The sequence below is a fragment of the Bacillus rossius genome, chromosome 6, assembly GCF_032445375.1.
Source record: "Bacillus rossius redtenbacheri isolate Brsri chromosome 6, Brsri_v3, whole genome shotgun sequence".
In the NCBI taxonomy this organism is placed as follows: Eukaryota; Metazoa; Arthropoda; class Insecta; order Phasmatodea; family Bacillidae; genus Bacillus; species Bacillus rossius.
The window spans coordinates 8,356,644-8,370,407 of NC_086334.1; the positions used below are offsets into that span (position 1 = coordinate 8,356,644).

Consider the following 13,764-nt stretch of genomic DNA (forward strand, 5'->3'; position numbering starts at 1 on the left):
ACCAAAACACGTCCCACTGGGGGAACTCTCCCTGCTAACAGTCCCTGCATTACCTTCAAGGAACCAAAACATGTCCCACTGGGACCTCCTCCCCGCAAACAGTCCCTGCATTACCTTCAAGGAACCAAAACACGTCCCACTGGGAACTCTCCCTGCGAACAGTCCCTGCATTACCCTTAAGGAACAAAAACAATGTTTGCAAATATTTTATACAAATTCTAACATAAATATGAAAGTCATTTGTAATGCACCTAAAACACCCGTTGAAAAATGATGATTATAACAAACACATTAATTTAACATTAATTTTTTTTTGGTGTTGTACAAGAGATAATAAAATATTTAACAAAAATTTGTGCTTAAAGACCTCTTTAAAACTACTTGGCGTATTAATTTATGGTCTCCGGTCATTCAATAATCCTCCTTGTTGTGTTTTTTCGATTCACTATACTCCAGGATGGCATCCATATTGGCAGTGCGATTCGTATGAAGGTGCTCAATTGAATTGAGTTCACAACAACATTAGCATGCTACAATTCAAATGTACCTTAACATATGTTTGCGATAAATTTAATCCTATCATTAGCGCTGGAACATTGATACAAAGGTGGTTGGTAGATTCATATTTGCAGGTGGAAGGCAACTGGAATTATATTAAACAGTAATACGCAGCCAAAACGTGGAAAGCTAAGCCATGAAGACGATAAGAAAATGTTTTAGTTTTTATCTTTACATAACAAACTTAAGCTACCAGTGTTACAAATGTTTCACTTCAATAGTTTTATGAGATTTGTTTTTCCAAAAGTTCACCAGAATCTTATAATTTGAGAATGTATCTGCAGCTGTTAGAAGCACAGTTACATTCAGTACTATTACTTATAATATGAAAATATTTTTCAGAAATTAAAAAAAAATATATATAAGTTGGATTTTATGTAGTCATAGATGGGTCCAAATAAAATTATTTAATTGTACTAAACAAATAAATATTAAGCTCCAAAAATTTGATGTGCTGATAAAATAATTGTACCATTACTTTTCATTAAAATTAAAATAAAAGTTTTTTCTAAATATCTGAAAACTAAATATTCACAAATGTTATCATCACATTCATACCCTCAAACGATTTTTTTTTCCAACTGAAGATAGTTGAAGATAGTTGTAGAAAGTGATGATTAATTTTGAAATATGTGTTAAGGCAGAACTTTACCAACTTTACTAATTTTTTAAGGAAAATAATTTAACACAATAGTGTTCAGATTTTTCCTGAAACATTCTGTATGAGTACTTCACAGCTTCTTTAAAAATTTATTGCAGCTAACTCAAAATTAATTCAAATTATTAGTAAAACTATCAATAAGGCTATAAATGCATATTTTTGTAATAATTATACCATTAATTCAAATTTAAGTATTACTATGCATGTATGTTGGCTTTCCAGCTTGAATTGTCCTCTGATGTGATTAATGACTTTTCTGAAGCAAGCTTATGAGTTTTATGGTGGTTGGCATGGGATGGAACCATACAAAGTTATGTCATAAGAAAGATAAGAGAAGTGCAGTAGTTTGATAACAGCATAATTCAACCATTAGATTTGTTGTGACATTTCAATTGATTGCGACATTCAAACAAACATAGCTACAGTGTAGGATATAATACAAAACTGGTACACGACTATGAACTTAAAGCCATTACATAAATTAATTTTAACACTATGTATATTGTAAAAAAAATATGAAAATTATACTTTTTTTTGTATATATCTTTTATAGGTATAACATACGTAATATGTAATCAGTGATATCATTCATCTCGTTTTGAGTAGTAAACTTTAAATTTTTGCATTTATCTGTCTAAAATTTGTTAATTATTATGTTTGACCAAGGATTTCATTGCATTTCAATGAAACAACACAAAATTGTGGTGCTGAATCCACCAAACTACATATATAATCATAAGGATGAATTGAGAGGTATCATGACAGAGAGAGTATGTATTTGGTTTTGTTCGAAACTGTGGCGCCCCTAGAATTTGCGGGACCCTGGACCATTTACTTTTGTGGTGCCCTTATGTTGGTAAGAGGAGTCTTTTCGACAGGTTAGAGGGCTGTGGAATAGCGCCCAGTGAAAGGACATGTTTGGCAGGGCCCTCTGTCACAGAAAATATAAAAAAATAAACTTTTTAAAACAACATTTTTAAGCCAACCAGGAAATTTAAATGTCAAATATGGTTTTGATAATATAATTACATCTTAAAAGTATGAGAATAAGAATAAAATTGATTTTACCAATATTTAAATTAAAGTAAATGACTTTTACGTTAATGAATAGGTCTCTACAATTTAATAACAAACATCTGACATGACAGGTGTGACAGTATACTCAAAGAGCTGGTATGACGCCAAAGCGGTTGTCTCGTTCCAAGAGACCATGAGCACCGAGCGTGCAGTGATGAGAGCTCCAGAGCTCCAGAGCGTGTCTCCTCACCACTCCAGAGCTCCAGAGCATGTCTCCTCACCACTCCAGAGCTCCAGAGCATGTCTCCTCACCACTCCAGAGCTCCAGAACATGTCTCCTCACCACTCCAGAGCTCCAGAACATGTCTCCTCACCACTCCAGAGCTCCAGAACATGTCTCCTCACCACTTCAGAGCTCCAGAGCGTGTCTCCTCACCACTCCAGAGCTCCAAAGCGTGTCTCCTCACCACTCCATAGCTCCAGAGCGTGTCTCCTCACCACTCCAGAGCTCCAGAGCGTGTCTCCTCACCACTCCAGAGCTCCAGAGCATGTCTCATCACCACTCCAGAGCTCCAGAGCGTGTCTCCTCACCACTCCATAGCTCCAGAGCATGTCTCCTCACCACTCCATAGCTCCAGAGCGTGTCTCCTCACCACTACAGAGCTCCAGAGCGTGTCTCTTCACCACTCCAGAGCATGTCTCCTCACCACTCCAGAGCTCCAGAGCGTGTCTCCTCACCACTCCAGAGCTCCAGAACATGTCTCCTCACCACTCCAGAGCTCCAGAGCGTGTCTCCTCACCACTCCAGAGCTCCAGAGCATGTCTCCTCACCACTCCAGAGCTCCAGAACATGTCTCCTCACCACTCCAGAGCTCCAGAACATGTCTCCTCACCACTCCATAGCTCCAGAGCATGTCTCCTCACCACTCCATAGCTCCAGAGCGTGTCTCCTCACCACTCCAGAGCTCCAGAGCGTGTCTCTTCACCACTCCAGAGCATGTCTCCTCACCACTCCAGAGCTCCAGAGCGTGTCTCCTCACCACTCCAGAGCTCCAGAGCATGTCTCCTCACCACTCCAGAGCTCCAGAGCGTGTCTCCTCACCACTCCAGAGCTCCAGAGCGTGTTTCCTCACCACTCCAGAGCATGTCTCCTCACCACTCCAGAGCTCCAGAGCATGTCTCCTCACCACTCCATAGCTCCAGAGCGTGTCTCCTCACCACTCCAGAGCTCCAGAGCGTGTCTCTTCACCACTCCAGAACATGTCTCCTCACCACTCCAGAGCTCCAGAACATGTCTCCTCACCACTCCATAGCTCCAGAGCATGTCTCCTCACCACTCCATAGCTCCAGAGCGTGTCTCCTCACCACTCCAGAGCTCCAGAGCGTGTCTCTTCACCACTCCAGAGCATGTCTCCTCACCACTCCAGAGCTCCAGAGCGTGTCTCCTCACCACTCCAGAGCTCCAGAACATGTCTCCTCACCACTCCAGAGCTCCAGAGCGTGTCTCCTCACCACTCCAGAGCTCCAGAGCGTGTTTCCTCACCACTCCAGAGCATGTCTCCTCACCACTCCAGAGCTCCAGAGCATGTCTCCTCACCACTCCATAGCTCCAGAGCGTGTCTCCTCACCACTCCAGAGCTCCAGAGCGTGTCTCTTCACCACTCCAGAGCATGTCTCCTCACCACTCCAGAGCTCCAGAGCGTGTCTCCTCACCACTCCAGAGCTCCAGAACATGTCTCCTCACCACTCCAGAGCTCCAGAGCGTGTGTCCTCACCAGAGGCTTGTGTGTCGCAGGAGACGAGGTGCTGGCGGTGAACGGCCAGGTCTGCCACGACCTGAGGCACGCAGAGGCTGTGGCTCTCTTCAAGAAGATCAAGTCTGGACCAGTGGCCTTGCACGTTTGTCGCCGTGTCCGCACCAGAGATGCGTGAGTGTTGAGAGCGTAGCTCCGAATTGGGGGGGGGGGGGGGGGGGCGGCAGCCTCTCCTGAACTTTGAATTTTTTTTGGTAGTCTATATTTATGTTTAATTAAATACTTAATTTCATATGTTGTACTTATCTTTCATTGAAAGTTGTATTAAAATATTAAAGTTTAGCTTTTTGAGACCATGGATTTGAAATATTCCCAGGCCAGTCTGTGACTTATTTAAAGTAATGTGTTGCAACTGCATAATTTATTTATATGGTAGCCCCTACTGAAAAGTCTTCTGTAGCCGCCATTGAAGGATGTTGCTCGCGCGTGCCGGTCTTGCAGAACGGGGCAGCACCTGAGGCTATTTACACGTTGACATGTTCAAACCAAAGATAAATGAGCTGATTAGAAAAACTTCAGCTGTGCTGTTTCTGTATTTTCATTTAACTGTTGTAGTGCATCGGACATTCAGGAAGACCCCAACTTACTGCGACAGTTTTTTTTTACACATTTCGAGTCAAAAAACTGAAGAAGTGATTATTATTTTTTTATTTTTTTTTCTGGAATACTGTAATTAAAAGGTAGTTTCTGAATATATGTAGGGACTTAAGTATGGAGCTTAATACACTGCTTCCTCAAATAAAATTACCCAGTAAAATAGTAATATTTTTTGCAAAGATAATTACAAGTTATGACAATCTAGCAACCACTCGGTTATTTTGATCAGGCCACCAAATAATCCTAGACCATTACCTTGGTTTTAATAAACTGAGTTAAGTTACTTTACTTTTTAAAAATTATCAAATAGTTTGAGAAAATTGGTCGTTGTATTTAAAGCAAGTCACATAGTTACGTCACCTGGTTACACATTCATCCAAACTTTACATACATACATTTTGTAGTGTTTTTCTTGTTATGAATTAACGATCTATGGGAACTTTGCTGTAAATAAGTACATTCAATTGTCCGTTGTGGGGAACTAATGTAGCTGGTATCCAAGATGGTACTGTCGCTGCAACTGGAGTTGTTTCTGCCAGTCTATGTGAAGTGCCGCAAATCTTGTAGGTAGTCGGGTAGAATGACTAATCGCCGAATAAGAGTCACTGCTAATAACACATGATGACAACCAAGTCTTACTGCATCACAAGTCCATTACTACTTAACGAAAATATACCATAAATATCTGGAGTCGTTTAAGTTCGTAGAATCCATGTCTGATATTAAATTTCTTAATATCCATGTTTTACTGGTTACGACTCCCAAGCTCCAATGGGAAATCCATAAATATTACACACAAAACTAACATGAAGTCTTGAGTTTCAAAGTTTTCAAATGTTTGAAATATTTAAATGTCAATAAAACTTCAGCTTCCACAAAGCTTCATTTTAACTTTCGCAGTAGGCTAACTTTTAAGCTAGTACAAAAAAAATCTGGATTTAAAAATTCTTCACTTCTGAACAATTGTTTAAAATTAAATAATATTTTGAAATAAATAACAGATATTTAAAAATTATGGTTACTGAAACAGTTAAATCTATTGTATAGATTTGTACAAGATAGTCAAGATATATTTTATAATTTTTTATTTCTACATAGTATATACCTACAGTTTCTGCTCAAATTATATTGACTTTAACTAATTTTTTTTTGCTATTCCATTCTGTGTAAGAACTACTCATGTATTTAACTGAGCACTGGTTATAGAGCGATGTGTTTGTTGCAGATCGGCCAAAGCGAAGTCGTGCACAGACCTGATCCACGCGGCAGATGCAGAGCAGTGACATCGATGCTACGAACGAAGAAACTACGTACGAATGTGCAGCCGATTTGAGAAGAGATGTGCGTACCGTCGAACCAAAGAAACAACATTGTGTCCCCGTGTGGCGCGGTGGGGGAACATTCTCTAACGTGCTATTAGGGGTTGCGGGAGAGATATTTCTCACAGACCTTCAAGTAAAATGTTCATAAGCTAGGCAGCTAGAAATAATTCACAATAATGTTGTGGATTCTGAGTAGAAAAGTTTACCCTGCTGATGTATCTCTACGTCCTGAAAGTGTGCTGATCAGTGAAGCATAAAGCCTGTGCAATTTGGATTGTACAGTTAAGTTATGCTGTTTTTTTTTTTCAAAAGACATTAGTAATTAAAAATTTAGAAACATTCACTGGTTATGGACCACACACTTGTTACTGTTAACATTATGAGTAATTTAATTGTGTGTTAAATTATTGTTCTACGTAATCAGCTTGTGAATGTGAATTAGTGTTATAATTGTATGAAAATATTTTATTACCAGTTACCATCATAAACGAAACTGCTTATTTCAAATGCATTATTTTTGTTTTCCTTCTTACAGCTCTTATTTGAAATTTGATGAACTAATTTTTTATTTTATTTTTTAATTCTCTTAGTAATTTATGGGAATTCATCAATAAATTTACTTGACCTAAATGTCTGAGTGAGAAACTGACTTTGTAAATAAATATTTTTTTAAAATTATAATGAAATTTTATTTATTAGTAAGAAATTTCCTTTAATTGAAGGTTTCAGTGTTAGGGTGAACAATTACTGTATTAAGTGCATGAAAGCCAATGAAACAATTTCTTTCATGACAGAAAAAAATTAACAATAACAATTTTAAAAGTACTGTTTCTTGTAATATACTCTTTAGTAAAGAAAAGTCAATTCATTCTAGTCTGGAAATATTTACACTTTTCTTCATCATGTGACATTTTCCATAACATAGTATTGGGTGTTATTTTTCTAATCATTTATAACATAGTAAAATAATGATATTTACACATTCAATGAAGATTTATAGTTTATAATAAATTGTATGATAATGATAACTACAGACTTTCATTCCTCTCAAGATTGTGTAGGTACATCACTTATTCACAATACTTAAATAAACAAATTGTCATCTATAATTACTTTTTTAGTTTGTTTATGCAAATTTATAGTTGTGCTGATGATATATTTTTAACTTAAAAATTTGGGATGGTGATAAAAATAAAATTCTAAATTGTAGGGAACCAAAATAGTAAATAAAAATAATTTTTATTATAGTTATGTTCGAGTCATTGTAGAAATGTATTTTTATAAAAATAACACGACTTCTTTTTTAAAATTAAAATTAATATATATCCTTCTCTTTTAATTGTTCAGAAATAACCAAATAAGGGAGTTATAAGTACTGGTTCCTCATAAACATTTTGGTAATAGAAAGAGTTTGCATAAGTTTGAAAAGCAAGCTATATGTCACATGTTTTGTTATTATTGGTTTAAATTTTTTTGTAAGAATCTACTAGGCCCGAATAAAATATTAGTATATTATTTATGTGGTTATAGGCTGGTATAAATTAACAGACACTAGTCTACAAACGTTGGCTCTGACAATGTTTCAAAGTTTGATCTTGTCGTTTATTGAACCAAAAAATTGAATAATGCGCCATACACTGCAAATTATTGTCAGTTTTCTACCAAAATGATGATAGCAGAGCATGATCTCTCTTAAGGGATTTTTAAATTTGGCTTTATACGTTGTGTCAAATGAGGATTGAGGAAGCAACTGTCGAGACTGTTGAGATGATGCACTTCAGGACCATGTTTATAAACTACACAAGACCAAGAAGTGCAAGTTGCAGAACACAATGGAAGCATTGTCAACTTTCAAGTTTTGTGTTTCTATTTCTGCATTTGAAAAGAAATGTTCCAAAAACTTACAAAAATCAGCTGTTATGTTAACATATTTTTATTGCGTGCCTCATGTTCCCACATATTAATATTAATCTATTACACAATAAATATATCAGGATCTAGGTTATTATTAGTATTCTTTGTGTTCAGAATCTAGGTCTCTTTTAATACATTTATAAGTTTTAATAAAATATTGTCTGATTTGTATTTTAGTGTCTTGATATTTATGACATAAAAATTAATGATTTTTATAATAATATTATTATTATTAGAGACTGAAGGTGGTGGTCGTTGGTAGTCTAGGTTAACCAAGTTTTTTTTTGGCTCGTAAATTTGCGATATTAATTGACATAAATGCCCATCTAATGCACTACACACAAAAATTGGCTTTATTTTAAGAGGTACTACCTAGCTACAAACACTGCAAATATGCAAATAGATATTTACCATTAACTAGTGTCTTCAAGGATCAACTGATACATTCAAATGCACATGGTCACACAAAACTTAACGTAAATGTTTGTATTTAATAGTTACCTAAGCATTATATTTATTATTTTAAATAAGTATACGTATTAGATCGGCATTAGAAAAACACACGCACAATTTAAAAATCCCTTTCGGCACAGCCTCTAGGCATAGGCAGATATTGTAGGTAGGTACTAGTAATTCTGAAACTTCTATAAACTTCTGGAACATTTTAAAAACTTAATGTACATACCATCCTGTACCTAAGTTCTCCAATATCCAATATGGCAAAATAATGAAACATTTTCTAATATTCCATGCAGCGAAAATTATTTGAATGTTTTTACTGGTAAATGTATCCAGCATTGAACAGATTAGAATGATTTTTCATATTATGCCTACTAAGGTAGTAGTGAATATTTTTGATCTTCAACCACAATTTTTTTATACCTAGCACTAACACGTGGGTGTATAAATATTTGCTTTGGACTAATTATTGTGATAATATTAAGATGTTTAAAGTAAATTTGAACAAATTTGATGGTAAGGAAGAATTAATTTTTAATAATTACAACACTGTTTTTACTGAAATAATTTGTCTCATCAAAAATTGTTTCAGCCACAAGTTTCAGATAATATTTAGGGTTTTTACAATAAATTATAATGTATTTGATAATACACGTCCTAAAAAAGTTATTTTTTTTTTTGTCATTCAACCACCCTTTGCAGTAATAACTGGTTTATATAAAAATTTGCATAAAAAAAGTTTTTGACCAAATTAAGGAAGTTAAAATAAATAAGAATGGATTCAGTAGTCTACATGGTATGGAAATTTCATTTAGTTTTTTATTCCAACCTGCAGCAGTAATGGTTCGTCTGATCATAATTGTTTCAGACCAAAGATTTAGATTAATTTTTTTAATTTACAATCAATAGTTATAGATGCTATAGTTTTCCTAATAAGGGAGTTAAGATTTTTTTTTGTTCTTGAGCCCCTGTTTATTATGCCCTTTGCAGCAATGCTTGGGTGTATCAAATAATGTTTTTGACAAAAGCTTTTGATAATATTTTTAAGGTTTACAAACAATCTGAATAATTTTAATAGTTTCTTTACTAAGGTAGTTACAAATTTTTTTGTCCTTCAATCCTGGTTTTATTTCTACCCCTTGCTATAATATTGTTGGTCGTATAAAAAATTGTTTCGGACAAAAGGTGTAGCTAATATTTTAAGGTTTTACAATAAATAATAACGATTTTAATAGTGTACTTGGTGCGGAAATTATACATTTTTTTTAAAATCCTGCCCATTTTTGTAATTGCCTTGCTGCAATGGTTCGTTTTATCAAAAATTGTTTCAGACAAAAGTTTTCGATAAAAATTATTCAATCAACAAACAATTGGAATGTATTCAATGGTGTACCTACTATGGAAGTTATGAATTTTTTTGACTTTCAACCATTTTTTTTTTCCACCCCTTGCAGTTATGATTGGTCGTATATCAAAAATTTAACTCAACAAACGTTTTTTGGTATTACTCCCGTGAGTTATAATATGTTCAAACATATGCACTATTGAAATATTATGGGAGGTAGAAAAATGTTTCTGTTTTTCAAAAAACTTTCCCCATTTATACCCCTTTGGTAGAATTTTGCCCATTAACGAACTCGATCGAGATTTAATGTACTATATTTATGTATCAGCTTGGAAGTGATTCATAAAAATGTGATGTGTATATGTATGTGTGTGTGTATAGTACATATATGAGTTATCGATGGTCTTGGGGTCTATGGACCATGAAACAAACAACTAAAAGAAATTTTCTGGAAGTCGCACTATGGTAATGGCTACAATACGTAGTCTTTCTTCAAAATATACCTAAAAAATTACTCCTACCTGTCGGTGTAACAAATGTTGATTCACACCTTTATTTTAAAAACATTTGTTAAGTGGTTTCCTCAACACTAAAATGTTGTTAGTCAAAATAATTATATTAAGAAAGTAAAATCATTGTTTCTTTAAAAGTCACATTATGAAGAATTATTTATAATTCATCTCTGAATATGAATGACATTCTGGTATTGGTATTGTTACGAACAGGGAAGCAGTTAATTGGAAAAAAAAAAAAAAAAAAAGAGAATGTTTTTTCTATTAATAAATACAAAGCAGAGTAGACAATTTCGAGCTAGAATTTTCGTGAATGTTTATTTTATTTGAAACCTCTCGAGATTATGTACGTAATTTTACAGTTTGAACATATTTAATTTTTGTAATTAATAGTTTAATTTTGCGAGAAGTATTAAAATGAAAATGTAAAAAAAAAAAAAAAAACGGGTACTAAACCCGAATTCGCAGATTATCAGCCCTTGTATTTTACCACTACATCATGCCGCTGAATTTTTAAGGGGGGAAAATGTTGATTAAAAACTATCTATAGATTAAAACTTTAACTGACAGTTGCGGCAAAGTTACAAGTTATTGCTCTGTATTCAAACCCTACAAAGCTTCCAAATGAATTAAAACCCCAATTCTTTACCCACATTTTAAAACGAAACCGTTTTTTAAAAAATATACTTACTTTTATGACTAATATTTAATCAAATGTTAACGAAGGGGACACCTACCACTAGCGCCGTTAGTTAGCAGGCCGCCGCAAGCTTCACTAAGTGATAGAGAATGAAAGTAAGTTGCCAGACCTATCTATACAGTAGTGGTAGTTAATAAATCTAGTAGTACGTTCGGAACTCAACAGATAGCGAGCTAACGTGTTAGTTTATCGAGTGGAGGACAGAGTGCGCGCACGGCGCGTTTTAGGTGCTAGCGAGCATTCGACAGCGATATTTATGTACGCATCAATTGAACTGGTTCTGTACAAACGCTGGAGCATGGGCTAGCAAAAGTGAGGCGAAGGTTAATTCTACAACAAAATTATATACCTTTAAAAGTGGCAAGATAACTTGAAACCAGCCATTATGACTAGATAGACACATTTGTTATAGTGCTTCAAAAATATGATCGTTATTACGTTTAAGAATATACATATAAGAAAACATATTTTAATATTTTAAAAAATAGTTTTTAATGTATGTAGTCATACTTATTAAGATTTATTTTGTCATAACTTATATTTTTAATAGCCACATAAAATTAGAAGAAAATGAATTACCTGAACATAAATTTTCGTTATGGCAATGTATTTTTAGTTATAACCATACGGAAAATATTTTTAGAATTTTATATCGCTTATAATTCATTAGGTACAACCCAGATAAAAAAGTTTATTTTAGTTTTATTTCCATTTTTAAAAATATAATTACAGTAAGTAGGTCAATGCAATTATTGCAAAGTGCATGACTCTCTGCTGTGAAGCCGCAATATCTATCGGTAAAACAGTTCAGAGCCAAACACATAAGACTGATCTTCCGAATTTGTGGTACAATTAACAAACTTCGGGAGGCTAAACAATGCGTATTATTGCCGGTCAACTAACGGCCATTTCTTCTTCCAGTGGCGGATCCAGAGGTTCACCTCGGAAGGGGCACTCTAGGATTTCAGAATAGCCAGAAAAAAAAATGTCTTAAAATTACTAAATTTGTATTTAATCTACTCACACTACACATAACATCCAACCACAAGATTTTATGATTCTACAAGAAATTAATTATATTAAAATATTTTATTGGTTTCAGAAACAATCATTTTTGTTGGCAATATTAGAGCCCGTCTACAATAGTCCGAACCTATGCGTGGTCCGTGTCCTTATCCGAACGTGAGTGACGTCACACTGTCTCACCGAAAACTGGCCTGTCCACAATTGCGATGTCCGATGTCCGATGTCCGAATGTATTGATTTCTAACCTTGCTACCAGAGCGCAGTGCCAAACCAAATGTTTTTGTTTACTGTTTTGATGCTTTGTAGTTTGAGATTGAACTTTTGAAAGTTGTGGGAGTTCAATTTTATATATTTATTCAGTAAGGCAAAGTGGCAAATGTAAATGCTAAAAAATGAACTTATATCACAGCAATCGGACAACACTAATTTAAATGTCATCTTGCTCTTCTTGACTTACAACACCTTCCATTTTCTTCAATAACTAAAACAAACACCACGTTTTCAAACGGGAACCGGAAATTCAAATATCGTGAGTGTTCTGTTATTTTTCTGTGTCCGAAGTACACAGGTTAGGACAAAAAGTTCAAATTGACGAATGTCTTCGGACCAGGTAGGTTCGGACCTTCGCCCACTTGACGCATGACGTCAGAGGGTCACGTGGACCAATCAGCGACGAGTGTCCTTCGGACATAGTTTAGGACATTGCTATTGTAGACGGGCCTTCAATGTAGCAGACAACTGGATATTCGGGGGGGGGGGGGGGGGGGGCACTTGCTCCTGGTGCCCCCCCCCCCCCTCCTGGATCAGCCACTGTCTTCTTTCCAATATGACGGTGATAAGGCTTTCTCAAGGCTCAGCCACAATCAACATAGTATTAACACATGGTTGGTTATAGCGATAAGAACTTAGTAGCAACACAGCGGCCTGGCTACAAAAACTTGACTCAATTTCTAGAACCAGTGTAAGTAAGCGATGTAATTCCCCCCCCCCCCCCTCGTTTTATTTTTTAAGATGTACTGCTCATGCCGACCAAATACTTGACTATTATTTTCCCTGTTGTCAATACGTATTTGTTCAGAGATATGTATGTAATTATTTTAAAAGTGAAATTAATTCTGGTTCCTTACCTGTAAATTGATACACCTGGGTAACTGTAACATTAATATAGAATTTAACAGTTGTTAAATAAAGTGTAAAAAAAGGAAAAAAAAATCGTTGTGGACAGCAATACGATTGTCAGAATCACATAGCGTTAATATATAGACAGATTATTAATGACGGTAGGAGAGCTTTTACGTTATGCTGACATAAACATTTTTTTTTTTGCCTTTGTCCTTAAGAAATCATTGAGAGAATATTATGATCACCATAGAGGAAAGAGCAACTGTCCCGTCGTTGCCTGGTAACGTGGTAACGACCCGGTTGGATTGGCTTCACTTTCGTTAGCACAATATGCCTCGTGTGGACTCTTCCAGTATTTTGTTCACAATGCCTACTTTTTGCCAATCGGTCACGACCAAGGAGGTCTGCTCTGTTCCAAAGAGAACAGCGCGTAAATAGAGCAGAAGCCTTAAGGGGGAAACCGGTTTGAGAAACCAGTCCTGTCGAGTTGTGGCACGCTATTAGCAGATGTATCCTCTAACATTTTAACACTCCGTGTTGATTTACTGTTCGATCCAAGCCCCGCCACAGAATTTAACGAGGGTTTGCTGTGCACCAGATTGCAGAGCATGTTTTTACGTTTAAAAAAGGGCATATAAACTTTTTTTTTTTAGAATGGCTATCTGAACATGAAACAAGAGCAAGAGATCAACATCTGTTTATGACTAGCTACCACAA

The 13,764-nt window shown here is 35.6% G+C and overlaps 1 protein-coding gene across 3 annotated transcripts in view; it reads left to right on the top strand.

Moving 5' to 3' along the window:
- The window catches only part of LOC134532566 (ligand of Numb protein X 2-like), a 110,401-nt gene extending 103,756 nt beyond the window's left edge, over positions 1-6,645 (top strand). For all 3 annotated transcript variants that reach the window (XM_063369094.1, XM_063369095.1, XM_063369096.1), the window contains 2 exons: positions 4,032-4,164; positions 5,873-6,645. In XM_063369094.1, coding sequence (XP_063225164.1) covers positions 4,032-4,164; positions 5,873-5,930 — 191 coding nt within the window. In that variant the 3' untranslated portion in view covers positions 5,931-6,645. The remainder of the gene's footprint in view (positions 1-4,031; positions 4,165-5,872) is intronic.
- Positions 6,646-13,764: the final 7,119 nt, after the last annotated feature.